General features: G+C 63.7%; 2 protein-coding genes across 4 annotated transcripts; both read left to right on the top strand.

The window, feature by feature from the left end:
- Nucleotides 1-1,115: 1,115 nt before the first annotated feature.
- LOC138727567 (septin-12-like) lies at nt 1,116-14,333 on the top strand. Of its 3 annotated transcripts, XM_069870137.1 has the most exons (11): nt 1,116-1,181; nt 4,278-5,282; nt 10,796-10,984; nt 11,948-12,076; nt 12,201-12,282; nt 12,379-12,516; nt 12,745-12,862; nt 12,941-13,036; nt 13,155-13,251; nt 13,459-13,510; nt 13,608-14,333. In XM_069870137.1, exons 1-11 carry the CDS (start codon nt 1,133-1,135, stop codon nt 13,750-13,752), a joined length of 2,100 nt encoding a protein of 699 aa, XP_069726238.1. In that variant the 5' UTR covers nt 1,116-1,132; the 3' UTR covers nt 13,753-14,333. The 3 variants fall into 3 exon arrangements, with proteins under 3 accessions (XP_069726238.1, XP_069726239.1, XP_069726240.1); XM_069870138.1 differs by lacking the exons at nt 1,116-1,181; nt 4,278-5,282 and adding an exon at nt 6,827-7,323 and having other exon boundaries at nt 13,608-14,324; XM_069870139.1 differs by lacking the exons at nt 1,116-1,181; nt 4,278-5,282 and adding an exon at nt 10,016-10,168 and having other exon boundaries at nt 13,608-14,099.
- Nucleotides 14,334-14,780: 447 nt separating this feature from the next.
- On the top strand, nt 14,781-16,149 carry LOC138727604 (myeloid-associated differentiation marker-like). Its single transcript, XM_069870252.1, has one exon. The coding sequence runs from the start codon at nt 15,120-15,122 to the stop codon at nt 15,978-15,980; it is 861 nt and encodes a 286-aa protein (XP_069726353.1). The 5' UTR covers nt 14,781-15,119; the 3' UTR covers nt 15,981-16,149.
- Nucleotides 16,150-17,750: the final 1,601 nt, after the last annotated feature.

Here is a 17,750-nt window from a genome sequence, read left to right as displayed (position 1 = left end):
AGCTGTGCACTGCAGGACCCTTGTTTAGAGAAGGGATTTCCAGCTCCTTCTCCCTTTGCATCTGCTGCCCATCCCGGGGAAGGCCAGGATGAGATTAACCCTTGGCAACCAGAGGAGGAATTATGTCCCCCCACCCTGAGAACCTCAAAAGTTCTGTTGGTGAAGCCTGGGGCTCTTGGTGAAGCAGGACCACCAGGATGCTCTCAGGAGCATGAAGTCCTGCAGTCGGTCCCCAGGGGTGCTGCAGGGGCTCAGGAATGGGGGGCAGCAGCAGGGACAGCCCCGACAGGGGGTGGTGACCCCCAGCAGCCCCTCCACACACCCAGATTGGGGGGGACGACACGACAACAGCAGCGCTGTCTGCACCAGGGTGCTTTCCTCCTCTTGCTCCAAGCTGGAAACCCAGCCTGGGACCCTCAGTCTGGCCAGGACCACACCCCAGCCTCATTGGGGACCCCCAGTCTGACTGAGACCCCGAGCCTGGCCAAGACTCCCACCCTGACCAAGACCCCCCCCCATCCTGACGAGGACCCCCTCAAACTGGCCAGGACTCCACCCTGATGGGACCCCCCATCCTGACCAGGACTCCCCCCACCAACCGGTACCACCTATCCCGACTGCCCCCCCGCGTCTGACCAGGAGCCCACAGCCTCACCAGGACCTCCATCCCGAGACCTCACCAGCCTGACCAGGACCCTCCCAACCTGACCAGGACCCCCAAGCTGACCAGGACCCTAATAACCTGACCAGGACCCCCTATCCTGGCTGGGACCCCCCCCATCCGGACCGGGATCCCCAACCTGACCAGGACTCCCTGTCCTGACCAGGCTCCTCAAGCTTGACCAGGACTCCTCCCAGCCTGCCCAGGACCCCCAAGCTGACCAGAACCCCGCAACCTAACCAGGACCCCATCCTGCCCTGGAGCCCCTATCCTGCCGGTGCCCCCCCTGCAGCCCGAGTCCCCCCGCTGTCCCTGCCCTTGCCCAGCCCCCTGCCCGGGGGAGGGTCCTGCCGGGGGAGGGTCCCGCCCTGGCTCCCCCCCGCGCCGCTCCGTCTCCTTCCTCCCCGCCCGCCGTCCCGGGGCTCCGGTGCGCTGCTGCCCCCCGGCCGGGCCCGCCCGGCGCCCCCCGGCATGGCCCGGATCGAGGAGCACCTGGACGGCATCCTCTCCGACTTCGAAGGTGCGGGACCCCCCCCCCCCCCCGAAACCAACCGCGGGGGCTGCGGGACCCGCTCGGGGTTGGGGGGAGATTTTGGGGGGTGGGGACGGGGGGTTAGATGGGATGGGGGGGATCGGGGGGCTGGATGCTTGGGGGGAAGGGGAGTGGTCCAGGGGAGCTGGGGATGTGGGGGGAGGATGCTTGGGGGGGTGGGAAGGGGAGGGGATGCTGGGGAGGGGGGGCTGGGGTTTGGGGAGAGTGTGCTTGGGGGAGCTGGGAGGAGGGGATGCTTTAGAGGTCTGGGATGGGGGGGGATGCTTTATGGGGGCTGGGAGGGGTGGAGGGGATGCTTTAGGGCTCTAGGAAGGGGGGGGGGATGCTTTAGGGGTCTGGGGTGTGGGGGATATGCTCTGGTAGGGGAGGTATGGGGGGAGTGTGTGCTCCGGGGTCGCTGGGGGTGGTGATCGCGTGGGGCCGGGGGTAGGGGGGATGCATTAGGAGAGGCTGGGGAATTGGGGGAAGTGGTCTGGGGGGGGCTGGGGATGGAGGAGAAGGTGCTTTAGGGGGGCTGCGTAGGAGGGGGATGCTTTAAGGGGGACTGGTTGGGGGGGGCGCTCCAGGGGGCTTTCAGGTGCGGGCGAGGGCGTTCAGGGATGTTTGGGATGGGGGGAGATGGTCCAGGGGGGCTAGCTATAGGGAGGGGGGTATGGCTGGAAGGTGGGGAGGGGGAGATGCCCCGCTTGGCACTGGGAATGGGTGGGAGGTGCCCCAGTGGGGCTTTATATTGGCAGGGGGGTGCCTTAGGGAGCTGGGTATCCCCGCTTGTGGCTGGGGTTGGGGGGCAATGCCCCATAGGTTTATTTTGGGGAGGGGATGCCCCACTTGTGACTGGGGATTGGGGTGCGGGTCTGTAGCCCCCACATGGGGCCGGGGGCTGCAGGGATGGGGGGGCGATGGGGAGGGGCAGGTGGAGAAATCCAACCCTGGGGAGGAATGTGTGCTCCTACCCTGGGCACCTTAACGCTCCTGCTGCCGGGCTCTCCCCACTCTTACTCCCCCCCTCTTCTCCCTGTGCCCCCCCCCATCCTCCCCCAACCCCCGTAATCCCCCTGCCACTCCCCACCTCTCCCTACATTCCCCCTCCACCCTCCAATCCCTTCCACCGCCCCCAATCCCTGCCACCCCTCGCATCCCACGAATCCCCCCAAAATCCTTGTCACCGCCCCCCAATCCCCCCATCCCCTGTGCCCATCCCTCCTGACAGAGCAGCCCAAGAGATGTGACCTGAGGCAAGTTTGGGGTGAAAGAAAGGCATTTTGGCATCTCTGAAGCAGTGAGATGGATGTGGGGAGGGGGAGGCTCCCCACCCCCGCCCCGGCTCCTTGGCCAGCTGGAGAGGGGTTGGAGTGGCTGCAGGACCAAGGCGCCCGGCCGAGAGCTGTTATTAACAGTGCCCTGGCCCCTGACCCCTGGCCAGCCCCGGGTCAGAGGGGACAGACCCTGCCCTCCTGCCCCCGGCACCCATGGCCCAGCCAGGGCGAGGAAGGGGAGGAAGAGGAAGGAGGGTTAGGGCAGCCTCGTGCTAGTGGGACCCCCAGGATGGTCCCCCCACTGCCCTCCTGCCCCCAGCATCCATGGCCAAGCTGAGGCGAGGAAGAGGAGGGCGAGGAAGAGGAGGGCGAGGAGGAAGGGTTAGGGCAGCCTTGTGCTAGCGAGACCCCCGGGATGGGACCCCCGCTGCCCTGCTGCCCCCGGCACTGATGGCCAAGCTGGGGCGAGGAAGAGGAGGAAGAGGAGGGTGGGGGCAGCCCTGTGCCAGCGAGCTGCAGCCCAGGACAAGCCGGCACAGGTACCAGGATGAAGGGGCGCAGCGTGGGCTGCCCCCCCGCCGCAGGCAGCCACCGGGTGCTTGGCAGCAGGGGCAAGGAAGGCTGCTTGCCGGGGGCTGGGCCCCCCACACTCTCCTGGAGAACCAAACGGTGCCGCTTCGGCAGAGCTGGCAGAACCGCGGCTGCCGGGGGGCCCCGCGCCACAGCGGGAGGGAGCGACCACCTGGGGAAGGTGCTTCGTGCCCGTGGGGGCTGCGCAGGGGTCCTGGGGGTCAGACCTGCAGCTGCAGAGCTCATGGAGAGACAGACCCCCAGACGCCCTGTGGCCACGCCGAAACCAGGCACCGCAGTGCTCATTCCTCTTCCTCATCCTCCTCTTCCTTGCCCCAGCTTGGCCATGGGTGCCAGGGGTAGGGGCATCCTGCCCAAGGGGATTCCTGCTGGCATGAGGCCACCCTCACCCTCTTCCTCGCCTTCCTCATCCTCTTACCGGCTTAGCCAAGGGTTCCCCAGCGCCGCAGCGTGGACTTGTGGTTGCCCTCAGGGCTACAAAGCTGTGTGGGAGCCGTGGGTGCAGCCTCCCGCATGGATCATAATGTTACTGCTGCATAGCAATAGCTCAGACCTGCCTCGCCATCAGTAGGCTTCAGGGTTAACACCCTGAAAGAGGGTGAGAATCCTTCCCAGGATGGCTGTTTGGATGCATGGAGGGGGAGAGGGCCGGGATCCGGTTACTCTGGGCTGGATCCTTTACAGGGGGAATAAAGCGGACAGTGTGCAGCACAGCGAGATGTCGGCACTGGCTGCCCGGGCACAGATAAACGGCGGGAAATGATGATAAAACCGTGGGGAACAATGATAAAACCACAGAGGACAATGCAGCGGGGCCACTGGCGCCGCACTGGTGTCCTATGCAGGACGGGCTCACAAGGAGCCCTTTGCGCCTGGCTGCGCGGGGGGCACCTCTGGGTGCTGGGATATCTGGGGGCCACACATGGAGGTCCCAGGGGTCACTGGGGAGGGGACATCAGGAAAAAATATTTCACGGAAAGGGTCATTGGGCACTGGCAGAGGCTGCCCAGGGAGGGGGTTGAGTCACCTTCCCTGGAGGGGTTTAAGGGGCGGGTGGACAAGGTGCTGAGGGACATGGTTTAGTGATTGATGGGAATGGTTGGACTCCATGATCCAGTGGGTCCTTTCCAACCTGGTGATTCTGTGATTCTATGACAGAGCCTGAGGGTGTCATCGGGTGCCGCTCTCATGCCACCACCTCTCTCTCTGTCCCCAGCACTCAAGAAGTCATTTGAGGTGGAGGATGAGGATGCAGCACCCGGCTCCCCACTGATGTCCCCGTTGCCCTCGGGCACCCGCGAGTGCCACCGGTCACCACAGCCTGGCCACCCACCCCACCCGGGCTCCGGCCCCATGTGGCGCAGCCAACTTGGCACCGGCCTCTCCACCAGCCGAGCCAACGGTGCTGCTGGCACCGCCATTGCCCATGTCGCCTCCTTCCAGACCCACCGGGGCTTCGCCACGGGGCCAGGCAGTGACGGCGAGAGCCCCCGCAGCTCATCGTCCAGCCTGGAGAGCCCTGCGGCCCCCCAGCCGCCAGGCCCCCTCCCAGCTGCTGCTTCCAGCCTGAAGAAGGTCCCATCCCACAGCAGCGTCTTCCCTGCGGACCTGGAGCATCCCCTGCGCGGTGCCACCACCGGCCACAGCTCGCTGCCGGCCCTGGACCTGCACATTGCCGAGGAGCCGGGGATGGGGTCCCCTCTGCCAAACCCCTCGCTGTGGGGCACCCGGAGCCCCGCAAGCCAGCCCCGCACACACCAGTCTTCCTCTTCCTCCTCCTCCTCACTGGCCGCCTGCGATGGCACTGAGGTGGCCTCAGGGCTGCCCATGCTCTCCAAGGGGACAGGAGGACAGGACATCATTCCGCATGCGGTGCCCTGCCCGCAGCCAAGGGTCGGCCTTGGCGCCAGCCCCACTCTGGCTCACCGGTCCCTGTCCCCGGCTGCCCCGGCAAGGGCCGAAGTGCTGCCACTGCCGCCGGCCCCTCAGGCCGCCCCCTTCAAGCTGGTGTCGCAGCCCCAGACGGTGCAAGTGAGCTCTCAGCCCGCCTTCCTCGGGGCACTGGTGCTGGTGCCAGCCCTGGGCACCCCAGCAGCACCCAGTGGAGCTGGGGCAAACACCCCCAGCACCTCACCGATGGGGCCGCAGGGACCCTGCACCGCAGCAGCGGCTCCCGATGAGGCTGCAGACGGCAGCAGGGCTGCAGTGACACCGGAGCACGGTAGGACTCGCTCCTGTCCTCTCTCCCCACTCCTCACTGGGACCCCCTTGCTGGATGCAGCGTTGCTAAAACCTCCCAGGCTGCCCCGTTGCCTCCAGCCGCCCTGGCACTGCCAGTGCTGGGAACTGTGCTGATGCTGGTGACGGCACTGTTAGGACGATCCCTGCCAGTGTCCTCCTCCCCGCTGGTATTGGGGTCTGTGGTGATGCTGGTGGCAACACCACCAGTGTCCTCCTTCCCACGCAGTGCTGGGGACCGTGGTGTTGGCGTATCATGGCGGGGGGATCCATGCAGCACTGAGCATGGCGCTGGCAGAACTCCCAGCCCACCCAGCCCCAGGGTGCCTGGCGTGCTTCCCGCACCGCCCTGGCACAAAGCGCTTTCCCCGGCACAGGAAGACAGGTTGGGACGCATGTGCCCCACCAGCGGCAGTGCCAAGCGCCAGCACGCTGCGCATGCTGGCTATCACCACGATCTTGTCCCGCGTCCAGCGCTTTCTTCCCCTCTCATCCCTCCTTGCCTTGGCCTGGGGACAGATCCTGCTCCTCCCTTCCCATGGGGGTGGAGGCGGTGGCAGGGGGCCAGGGTGTGCTCGGCACGTGGCTCATGCCAGCGGCTCCCACCGCGTCAGGGTGCACCCTTCGGCAAGCACAGGGTGGGGGACCACGGTATCCACCTTCTTGGTGGCTGCTCCAGCAAAGACTGGAGGGCGCCGGGGTGGCTGGGAGACAGCTGCCGCCACTGGGGCTCCCAGTTTGGGTGCATTGGGTTCATTGCCTGTCTTGCTGGGGTGTCATGAGAGCCGCTGGCCGGGCTCTAAGTACCGACGCGGGCGAAGGCATCCATACATCTGCTCCGGGCTGGGTGAATCATCCCCCAGCCATGCTTGCGGTCACAGTGCCCAGCCAGCCCGGCTGCCCCACCGACCTGCAGCTGCCCACGGCACTACCGGGGCGGAGGGACGGTGCTTGGGGCCGAGCCAGGGTGATGGGGACATGGGGGGACAGTGCTTGGGGACAAGCCAGGGTGATGGGGACATGGGGGTTCAGTGCCCAGGGCCAAGGTGGGGTGATGGGGACAGGCAGGGGCAGTGCTTGGGGCTGAGCCAAGGTGATGGGGACACGGGGGGATGGTGCTTGGGGATGAGCTGGAATGATGGAGACTTGGGGGACAGTGCTTAGGGCCAAGACGGGATGATGGGGACATCAGAGGATGGTGCTCAGGGCTGAGCTGTGGTGATAGGGATGTGAGGGGACATTGCTTGGGGCTGAGCTGCGGTGGTGGGGACGTGAAGGGACAGTGCTTGTGATCAAGGTGGGGTGATGGAGATATGGTGGTTGGAGATGAGCTGGGGTGATGGGGACACTCAGTTAGAGCTGATCCAAGCTGATGGGGGCATGCAGGGACAGTACTTGAGGCTGATCCAAGGTGATGGGGACACTGGGGGACAGTGCTCAGGGCTGAGCTGGGGTGATGGGACATGGGGAGATGGTGCTTGGGACCAAGCTGGGGTGATGGGGACCGCAAAGGGAAAGTGCCTGGGGCTGAAATGAGGTGACACATGGTGGGACAGTGTGCAGGACCAAGCCGGAGTTTGGCAGGGCAGCCAAGTGTGCAATGCCCAGGCTGCAGAGTGGGGCACACGCCAACAGGCAGCGCGTGGGCACCGGCTGCCGTGCAGATGGCACGGGACTGGCAGGCGCTGCCTGGGCACTGCGGTTTCTCTGCCAGGAAGAGGTGGGGATGCACCGTTTCCTCTCCTGGGAGGCCACCGTGGTCCCCAGCTGGTGGCACCCGTGGGGCAGCGCAGCACGCTTGGTCTTGTGCCCCGCGGGAAGAAGCTCCAAGCGAGCCGGCAGCCGTCGCGTTTCACTTCCACGCCGAGCGAGTGCCTGGGTCACCCACGCAGGGCCTGGGGCGAGGAGGAGGAGGAGGAAGAGCGGAGGAGGAGCCGCCCTCTCCGCCTTGCACCCCAGGAGCCATTTGGCCCCGGTGACTAGTTCTCAGCGGCAGCAACCCCGGCTCCAGCCGGCTCACCCAGGTAAGGCTGGCCAGGACAGCAGCGGGCAGGGCATCATGTGGGCAGGGGCAGGATGAGCCCCTGGATCCCCAGCAGGCAGGGGTTCGGCCGATGGTTCACTTCTGCTTCTGCTCATTGCCGACACCCATGGGTGCTGTGGCCTCCATGTATGCCGCAGCCAGCTGGGCTTTGTCATCACTGTCACCTTGGGTTGTGTTTGGCACTGGAAGAGGCACCGGCATTCTTGGGTCATCCTTGGCTGGGTGGGGAGAGCTGAGGTGAGCTTCTTGCCAGCGTGGTGAGCATGTCTCCCTCCCCATCCCCAAGTCCTCCCTCCCCAAGTCTTCCATCCTCCATCCCCAAATCCTCCATCACCAAATCCTCCATCCTCATCCCCAGATCATCCATCCCCAGATCATCCATCCCCAAATCCTCCATCCCTTTGCTGGCAGGGCCATCTCCCTTGTGCCTACCCACCCTGGAGCCTTTGTACCCGGTGCCGCACTCTTTCCCACCACGCTTCCCAGTTTGACATGGTGATGGTGAGCAGCTGGGCTGCGAGTTCCCCTCCCGGCTCATCCTCTCCCAGAACCATCCACCCCTGGAGCCTTATTACAGGGAACTGGCCAATTAGCCTGCATCAGTAATTAAATCCATGGAGGAGACCATGGGCTCAGGATTACTCGTCCTTGCCTGGGAAATAGGAGCATTCATAATGAGTCCTCCAACAGGTCTGGCTGCAAAGCCATTAGCCCGGGAGGTGCGCGGGGATGCCGAGGAGCTGCCACCTGGCCACCACTGGATGGTCTTTTCTGGGGGAGGGGAGTGCTCTGACCTTGCGGGGGAGGCGATTGTGGGTGCAGAACCCAGTGCCGCCAGCGCCCCGTGGTTCCATCCGCTGCCCCCTCTGGCTGTTGGTGTCTGCCTGGTGCTGCCACGGGCTTGGCATGAGGTGATGGGCAATGGCCAAGCCCCCGTGTGGGTGCTGCACCCCAGGGATCGCCCTGGGATTTGCAAGGGGGGACCACCGTGTCCCTGCACTCCCTGCCCACTTCCCTGCTTGATCCCTGTGCTCCCTGCCTCCTTGCCTGCACCCTGCCTGCTTCCCTCTGCTCCCAGTGCTCCCTGCCTGTCCCTTGTTTGCTCCCCGCTTCCCTGCCCGCTTCCCTCTGCTTCCCTGCCTGCTTCCCAGCCTGCTCCCTGCTTGCTCCTTGTGCACCCTACCCGCTTCCCTGCTTGGTCCCTGCCTGCTCCCTGCCCACTTCCTTGCGCTCCCAACCTGTGCCCCTGTGCTCCCTGCCTGCTTCCCTGCTCCCCCTGCCCATTCCCTGCCTGCTCCCTGCTTCCCTGTGCCCCTGCCCCATTGGCCACCCTAGGTGTCTCCGGACAGGGCCCCATCGCTTGATTCCAATTCCAGCACCCAGGGGTTTGCAGGGACGAGTGAGGGGGCGCAGGGTGGGTCCCACGTCCCCTAGGCCCCCTCGCTGTGCCCAGCTGAGCACCTCAGCTCTGCTGCAGGGGGCACCCTGCCCACCCTCGTCCCCCCGGCTGGGTGGCACCGCTGTCACCAGGAAGTCCCTGGCTGTTTCGCCACTTCCGAGGAACACCCCGACCCGCTGGGGTGCAGTGATGGGCACTGCTGATGTCCCCAGCCCTGCTGCCCTGCCAGGCATCGCTGCCCGGCCCCACTCCTGCTGGCCAGGTTTGCACCACAGGGTGCTGGGATGCTGTTGCCACAGCAACAAGTTTGTGCAGCTCCATCGTCTCCTGGTACCTCTGGGCCGGCTTGGGTTGGACCGTGCCAGTGTGTCCCTTGTCCCCAGCCCGTGTGGCACGTGGCTGTGGCCCCGGCAGGCCAGCTTGGCTCCCGTGGCCATCGGCAAGCAGCTGCTCAAGCTCCGTGATGCCAAGGCTGGGCTGGCACGTATGTGCCAGGCGGGGAGGCTGTGGTGCGGAGGGTGCAGGTGCCGTGGGGCGCTGTGGTGGCAGGGTGGACAGCAGGACAGACAGCAGGGCCACCACCCCTCGCACCAGCTGAGCACGGGTGCTGCTTGGGGGGCTCTGCAGGATGGTCCCTAGTGCCAGCAGGGGTGAGAACCACAGCTGGGTTCCTTTGCATCCCCATGGGGGTGATGGGTGTCATGAGATGAAGATGCATCAGTGTGCTGGGGGCTGGAGAACAAGAGTTCTTGGAGAGGCTGAGGGCCCTGGGGCTGTTTAGCCTGGAGAAGAGGAGGCTGAGGGAGACCTCATTGCTCTCTGCAGCTCCTGGAAAGGAGGTTGGAGCGAGGTGGGTGCTGGGCTCTGCTCCCAAGTGACAGGATGGGAGGAAATGGCCTCAAGTTGCACCAGGGCAGGTTCAGATTGGACATCAGGAAAAATTTCTTCACCAAAAGGCTTCTTGGGCGCTGGCAGAGGCTGCCCTGTGAGGTGGTGGAGTCCCCATCCCTGGAGGGATTTAAAAGATGTGTAGATGAAGTGCTCAGGGATCTCGTTCAGTAGTGGATGGGAATGGTTGGACTCAATGATCTCAAAGGTCTTTTCTAACCAAGTGATTCTATGATCTCCAGCCTGGCTGGAGGCTGGTGGTGCCATGTGTTGGTGGGCACATTCCCCACCTTGCTGGGCAATCTCAGTGCAGGGGCTTGGCTGTGACAAGGAGGGGGCTGCGAGGGAGGGAGGGATGTTCCCGTGCTGGTGATGAGTGGGAGCAGCAGCGTCGCAAGAGCTGTGCTGGGTGCCAGCCGAGAGCTGGCAGAGAGAAGGGGGGGCCGAGCCACAGCGCTGATGGGAACGGGGATGCTGGTGGCATCCAGGGGACCCCTGACTGTAGCAGGGTGCTGAGCGAGGGCACCACGGTGGTGAGGTAGGACCTGAACAGTGGCTGTGCTGGGGAGGAGGAGGAGGAGGAGGAGGAGGGGGGAGAAGAAAGGGCTTGGGGACCCTGAAACTCCCTAGCAAAGGGCTGGGGTTGGCACTGGGCTTTGGTGGCCTCCAAGGTGGCACTGGAGGCTTGGTTTGTGTGTTCCTGGGGCTTGGGTTTGTGTGGGGTTGCAGATGGATGTCCCTTGCCTGGTGCTCGTGTATGACGTGGGGTGGCATGTCCTGCCCTGTGCTGGGAGCCCCCTGGCTATGCCAGGGTGCTGAAGAGATGGTGGCAACGTGGGGCTGGCAGAAGGGTGGCTGCGGTGGCCACAGTGCCCCATGCCACCAACTTGCAGAGCAACCAGGGGCATCGTGGGGGACAAACAGGGCTGTCTGGTGGCACAGCCACCCCGAGGATGTCCCTACGGCACCTCCCTGTCTCCCTCTGCCTGTGGGATGCTGGCGTGCCCTGTTGCCATGCCGAGCCTCCGCAGCTGCCAGGAATGTGCTGGCACTGGGTGCCCGCCAGGATGGCTGCTGCTGGGGCGACGGTGCTGGCGGCGGCGGGGTGGGCACTGAGGGGAAAGGGAGGGGGCTCTGGGCTCACCCACCTTCCCCACCCATGCAGAGAGCAGCCTGGAGCCCGAGGAACACAGCATGGAGCCACCAGCCGTGCCGGAGGAGGAGATGCCTCTCACCGCGGCGTCTGGCCCGGAGGGTTGCCAGCTCTTTGGTTACGTGGGAATCGAAGCTGTGCTCGACCAGATGAAAATCAAAACCATGAAGACGGGCTTTGAGTTCAACATCATGGTTGTGGGTGAGCACCGGCCATGGGGTTTGCTCCCAGCTGGGGCAGGAATTCTGGTTCTGATGCTGCCGTGCCAGGGCAAATCTTGCTTTTAAGGGATTTTTAAGGCATTTAAGGAGTAATAAATGAAAAAGGACCAGCACCCCTCCCCCCCAAAAAAAATCAGAGGACCAACTGCACTCGCAGCCCAGAAAGCCAAACCGTGTCCTGGGCTGCATCAAAAGCAGCTTGGCCAGCAGGGAGACAGAGGGGACTCTGCCCCTCTGCTCTGCTCTGGTGAGACCCCACCTGGAGCCCTCCATCCAGCTCTGGAGTCCTCAGCACAGGAAGGACACGGAGCTGTTGCAGTGAGTCCAGAGGAGGCCACGGAGATGATCCAAGGAATGGAGCACCTCCTGTGCGAGGCCAGGCTGAGAGAGTTGGGATTCTTTAGCCTGGAAAAGAGAAGGCTGTGGGGAGACGTTAGAGCAGCTTCCAGTGCTGAAAAGGGCTCCAGAAAAGCTGGGGAGGGGATTTTTCCAAGGGCATGGAGTGATGGGATGAAGGGGAATTTCTTTAAATTGGACGAGGGAAGATTTAGATTGGATATTAGGAAGAAATTCTTCACGACAAGGGTGGGGAGGCCCTGGCCCAGGTTGGGCAGAGATGGCTGCCCCATCCCTAGACGTGTTCAAGGCCAGGTTGGATGGGGCTTGGAGCCCCTAATCCAGTGGGAGGTGTCCCTGCCTATGGCAGGGGTGGAACTGGATGGGCTTTGAAGTCCCTTCTGTCCCAAACCATTCCGTGATTCTGTATTTCTAACATCCTGTACCCCATAATGTAGCGATGCGAATGAGTGATCTCATCTCAGCCTCTGGGGTAACACCTTGGATTCATTGAGGGGGACAAACCAGAGCGACCCCAGCCTCCAGGGTGCTCCCAAATGGAATAATTGATCCGGTTAATGAACTGGAGGTATCGGCATCCCCACAGGGCAGAGTGGGCTGGGGAAGTCAACGATGGTGAACACGCTGTTCAAGTCCAAGGTGAGCCGCAAAGCCTCACAGCCGGGCCAGGAGGAACGCATCCCCAAGACGGTGCAGCTGCAATCTGTCACCCATGGTAAGGTCTCCACCGTGGGGTTGTGTTCCACCAGGGAGGAGCAGGGGAGCGGGGCGGAGGATGTCCACAGCCTCAGGTCCTCCCCAGTGCTTGATCCCCACCAACCCCCATCTCTGCTCCGCAGTCATTGAAGAGAAGGGTGTGAAGATGAAGCTGACGGTGACAGACACACCAGGGTTTGGGGACCAGATAAACAATGAGAACTGGTAGGGCACAGTCAGGTTCAGCATCTTGGCTTGGTGGGTGGCAGTTCTAGGGCGAGAGTTGAGCTCAGATGCTGCCCCCCAACTCCTCATCCTCAGCTGGGACCCCATCATCAAATACATCAATGAGCAGTATGAGAAGTACCTACGTGAGGAGATCCTCATCACCCGCAAGAGGAAGATCCCAGACACTCGGGTCCATGGATGCGTCTACTTCATCCCCCCCACAGGTCACTGGTGAGTCCCCACTCTCAGCATCCATGGGTGCTACTTGCTTAGTGGTGGTGGGATCACCATGGGGACAATGGTGGTGGGGTCACCCTGGGGTGATGGTGGTGGTGGAGTGACCCTGGGGTGGTGGTTGTAGGTTTTACCCGGGGGTGATGGTGGTGGAATCACCCTGATTTGGTGGTGCTGGGATCACCCTGGGGCGATGGTAGTGGGTTCATCTCAGGGTGGTGGCAGGTTGCGCCCGCTGGACCTGGAGTTCATGCGGCGGCTCAGTAAGATCGTCAACGTGGTGCCAGTGATTGCCAAAGCCGACACGCTGACCCTGGAGGAACGGGCGGAGTTCAAGCAACGGGTGAGGGCCAGTCCCCAAGGGGCTCCTGGGGTGCCCTGTGTCCCCTCTCAGCCCCAGCTCAAGCCCTGTACCCCACAGATCCAGGAGGACCTGAAGACCCACGCCATCAGTGTTTACCCTCAGGAGGACTTCGACCAGGACCCCGATGACAGAGCACTGAACGACAGGATTCGCGTGAGTGCTGGGATGATGGGATGGGTGGTGCTGGGTTTTTGGGGACCAGGGTGGGGCAGAGACACGCCGGGGGAGCCTGGCAGCACCCCAGGGTGAGCACGCTCCTTTGCACTGGCAGGAGGAGATCCCCTTTGCTGTGGTGGGGGCAGACCAGGAGCACCAGGTGAACGGCAAGCGGGTCCTGGGCCGCAAGACCAAGTGGGGCATCATTGAAGGTGAGTGCAGCCCCTTGCACCCCTGGCCTCCCCAGGTGCAGGGAGGTTCTGGGGTGAGGAGCAACACCCATGGGTTGGTGCTGAGCCAGACGGGGGCGGATGGTGCTGTGGAGCTGTGCCCGGGCTCCAGTGGTACCAGAACCTGGCAGGATGCGGTCCCTTGGCATCATCCTGCCATGCCACCGCCTGCTCTGCCTCGCTTTGCAGTGGAGAACCCGGCACACTGCGAGTTCCCCCTCCTGCGGGACCTGCTGATCCGGTGAGCAGGGCAGGGGTGCCAGCACCCCACAGAGGGGATGGTGGGGTTGGAGAGATGGTGACGGGCTGTCCTTCCTTCCTGCTGTCACCCCGGGCAGGTCCCACCTCCAGGACCTGAAGGACATCACCCACAACGTCCATTATGAGAGCTACCGCGTGCGACGGCTGAACGAGAGCAACCAGCTGGCACTGAGCCCCCTCAACGGGCTGCCTGGCAAGGGTGAGGGCGGCAGCCACCTCTGAGCCAACATGCGTCCTGGAGCCACTGCTGGACCCCCGTGGCGGTGCCCACCCTCACCAGTGGCTGCACCTGGACCCTGCCTGGGGCGAGGAGCCCACATCGGTGTGGGGCGAGAACCCCCAGGAGTGCCAGGCTGCCCCAGGCTGGGTTCCCAAGCCCCTCGTCCCCAAGCTTCACCGTGGGCACAGACCCGTTGGACCCTGTGTGACATTAAAGGTCAACTCGGAGAGCCTTCAGCCTTCACCATCCTCCTTCTCTCCTATTTGGATGTGTCACCACCCTAGTGCTCTGCTCTGGCCAGCGGGGGCCATGGGGTGAGACCTGGCACACCCCGGTGCTGCCAGCGTGCACAGTGCTGGCACCCCGGGGTGGTGGCGGTGCTGGTGGCACTAGGGCAGGCAGGGCGTGGGTCCCCTCCCTGTTGTCACCCCACTTGCCCTGTCCGCCAATGGCAGCTGGCACAGGCGGACTTTGAGCCGTTTATCGGGCGGTGGAGGTGCAGGAGGAGTGCGGAGGTGCCCACAGGGGGCTGGAGGGGCTACACCTGGCCACTCCCCGCTGGGTCACCCCCCTGCCAGGGCCACCCAGCCCCCCAAAGCCCATCCAAGACAGTGCGCTGGGGCAGCCCCCCACGGTGCTCCCGGGATGCTCCTGTGGTGCTGCCCAGGGCCAGGAGGAGGGTCAGGACTTGGTGCCCTGTGCTCCTGGGGGTCCCTGGGGTCACCTCCCTTGCTGCAGGATGGGGAGCCCTCGGTGGGGGGGTGCCTTACTGCTTCCTGCAACCCAGCATCACCACCCAGCGCTCTTCCCTGCCAGCAGGGTGACCCTTGTGTCCCCTAGTGCCCCCCCGGCAGCCCCTGTGTCCCCCAGTGCCCCCAGGCATGCTCCCTGTCCCCAGCTGGATGAGCTGACCCTAGACAAGCCCTGCAGTGGGTGCTGGGGGGCAGGATGGGTGCTGGGGGCAGCTCCGAGGTGGAGGCGGCCTCTCCACAGTGCTGCCAGGGTGCAAGAAGGGCCCGTTTGTGCCTCGCACCGCAGGCAGGGCTGGGGCACAGTGCCAGGATGGTGGCTCCCTGCCCCCCCCAAACCTGGCCCCACCGTGGGGCTTGGCGTCACCGTGAGCGCTGGCAGCTTCCACCCAGCCCCACGTTAATGATCCACCACCGCCCCCCCCAGCAGCCACCCTGGTGAGCTGTGCCCGGCGGCGGTGGCAGCGGCAGAGCCCGGGGGTCCTCAGCACGGGTGCTGGGGGGGAGGACGGTGGCGCCCTGCCCCGTGCCCCACCCCGGCGTCCCGGCACCCAGATAAGAGCGGCGGCTGGCAGCACCATTTCCCATTGTGTGGTGTGGTGAGAGAGCCGGCCAGGACCATGGCAATCGTCAACCAACGTGCAGTGACCTCCTGGGTGGGCATCGCCCGGCTCTTCGCTGTCGTGCTGTCCTGCCTTGCCTTCAGCTTGGTGGCCTCCACCAGGGACTTCTGGGGTTCCTCCGGGACATGGTGCATGTTCACCTGGTGCTTGTGCTTCGCCGTGACCCTGCTGGTGCTGTTGCTGGAGCTGCTGGAGCTCTACCCTAAGCTGCCGCTCTCCTGGGATGACTTCACCTCAGCTTTCTCCATGTTGGCGGCGCTGATGGTCTTCACCACCTCAGTGGTCTTCCCCTCCACCTTCATCAGCAGCCCCTGCAGCGGCAGCAAGTGTGCCCGGCAAGCCGTGGCCACCACCGCCTCCTGCCTCTGCTTCCTTGCCTACGCCCTCGAGGTGGGGCTCACTCGCGCCAAGCCAGGAGACATCAGCAGCTTCCTCTCAACCGTGCCTGGGCTCCTCAAGGTCTTTGAAGCCTACGTGGCTTGTCTCATCTTCTCCTTGCTGGATACCTACAATTCAAAACCTGGCCTGCAATGGTGCGTGGCCGTCTACTCCATATGCTTCATCGTCACCTTCCTCATCATCGTCTTCACTATTGGCCGGTGCCTCGCCTACTTGCCCTTCCCACTGGAGAAGCTGATGGTGGGCTACAACGCCCTGGCCCTGATGTTGTACATCACTGCCACCGTCCTCTGGCCTCTCTACAGCTTCAAGGGGATGAAGCGCCCTGACAGCTGCGGGAGGAACTGCTGGTGGGACAAGCACTTGGGGGTCACCTTCCTCACCATCTTCAACCTCATTGCCTACTTGGTGGACCTTGTCTACTCTAGTAGGATGGTCTTCATCAGGACACCTCCCTAAGGGCTCCAGGTGGCCTTGGCAGGGCATGGGGTGGCAGGACACGCCTGGGTGCTGGTGTGGGGCTGCCAGTGGAGCTGAGGAAGAGGCTGGATGCCTCGGAAAGCTCCTTCCCCAGGTGCTGGGGTGGAAAGCCATGAGGTATTCCTGGGGGTGCACCCGGCTGGAGGGACCAGGGGGCTGGACTGGGGTCCTCTCAACCCGCTGGAGCTGGGGGTAGGATTTGGGATTAAACTGGGTCATTTTTCACTTGCTTCTGCCTCTTCTTTCTTCCTCTTTGTGGCTTTCGGGGGGGGGGGGCTCCTCCCCAGTGCTCGGCGGTGAGGAATGGGGAGGGCACTGGGCTTCAGCAGATCCTCTGTCATTGTGAGGAGTGAAGCAGGGCATGACCAGGAGAAAACCCAACCTCTGCCTTTGCCTTGGCACCCAACCCTGCCAAACAGGTTCTGGAGGAATGTGGCTGCTTGGGGGGCACTGAGCCTCCCAGGTCCTTGTCACCACCACTGTCACCCCACCGGGACCCAGCGAGCTTTGGCCCCACAGAAGCCCCGTGACTGTGGCTTTACCCCTCGGGGGATGCTGGGGGGGCACAGGGGTGGCTATCACTGGGGCCACCAGCACTGGGGGCCAAGAGGTGGCCGCAGGAGAGTGGTGGCAGGAGGATGGTGGCACCGCAGGCTGGTGTACCAGGAAGAAGGCAGCAGAGGGGTGCGGGCAGATAGGGATGGGAGGTGTGGCCGGCAGGCAGAGCTCTGGCACAGCACTCCAGGATGTGGGATGGGGGCCCCATGGGGCACCTTTTGGGGCTGCCATCCCCAGCCTACGATGCTCGCTCGGTCACTGCTTGTCCTGGCACTAACCACGGCCTGGGGCCATTCCTGCTGCCTGAGAGCTGTCAGGGCCATGCAGGGGTCCATCTCCACCATATTGGTGCTGCTGGAGCCATGGGGCTGCTGGGGGTCCATCCCTGTTGCCTCGGGGCTGTTGGGACCATGACGCTGCTGGGGTACATCCCTGCTGTCTTGGGGCCATCAGGGCTGTGCTGAGGTTCATCCCTGCTGCCTCAGGTCTGCTGGAGCCATGTTCACAGAGTCACAGAATCACAAGGTTGGAAAGGACCCACTGGATCGTTGAGTCCAACAATTCCTATCAATCACTAAATCATGTCCCTCAGCACCTCGTCCACCCATCCCTTAAACCCCTCCAGGGAAGGTGACTCAACTCCCTCCCTGGGCAGCCTGTTCCAGTGCCCAATGGCCCTTTCCATGAAAAATTTTTTTCTGATAACCAGCCTGAACCTCCCCTGGTGGAGCTTGAGGCCATTCCCTCTTGTCCTGTCCCCTGTCACTTGGGAGAAGAGCCCAGCTCCCTCCTCTCCACAACCTCCTTTTGGGTAGTTGGAGAGAGCAATGAGGTCTCCCCTCAGCCTCCTCTTCTCCAGGCTAAACAGCCCCAGCTCTCTCAGCCATTCCTCATAACTCCTGTTCTCCAGCCCCTTCACCAGCTTTGTTGCTCTTCTCTGGACTCGCTTCAGAGCCTCAACATCCTTCTTGTGGTGAGGGGCCCAGAAATGAACACAGGATTCAAGGAGTGGTCTCACCAGTGCCAAGTCCAGAGGGAGAAGAACCTCCCTGGACCTGCTGGCCACGCTGTTCCTGATCCAAGCCAAGATGCCATTGGCCTTCTTGGCTACCTGGGCCACTGCTGGCTCATGTTCAGTCACTGTCAACCAACATCCCCAGGTCCTTCTTCTCCAAGTAGCTTTCCAGCCAG

This window comes from Phaenicophaeus curvirostris, chromosome 16 (assembly GCF_032191515.1).
Source record: "Phaenicophaeus curvirostris isolate KB17595 chromosome 16, BPBGC_Pcur_1.0, whole genome shotgun sequence".
Lineage (NCBI taxonomy): Eukaryota > Metazoa > Chordata > Aves > Cuculiformes > Cuculidae > Phaenicophaeus > Phaenicophaeus curvirostris.
This window is presented reverse-complemented; position numbering and strand designations above follow the sequence as displayed.

Coding starts and splice junctions, on each gene's coding strand:
- LOC138727567 (XM_069870137.1), top strand. CDS start 1,133: ATGGCCCGGATCGAGGAGCACCTGGACGGCATCCTCTCCGACTTCGAA. Junction 12,077..12,200: donor GCTGCAATCTGTCACCCATG/GTAAGGTCTCCA, acceptor TCTGCTCCGCAG/TCATTGAAGAGAAGGGTGTG. Junction 12,863..12,940: donor GGGCGGAGTTCAAGCAACGG/GTGAGGGCCAGT, acceptor TGTACCCCACAG/ATCCAGGAGGACCTGAAGAC.
- LOC138727604 (XM_069870252.1), top strand. CDS start 15,120: ATGGCAATCGTCAACCAACGTGCAGTGACCTCCTGGGTGGGCATCGCC.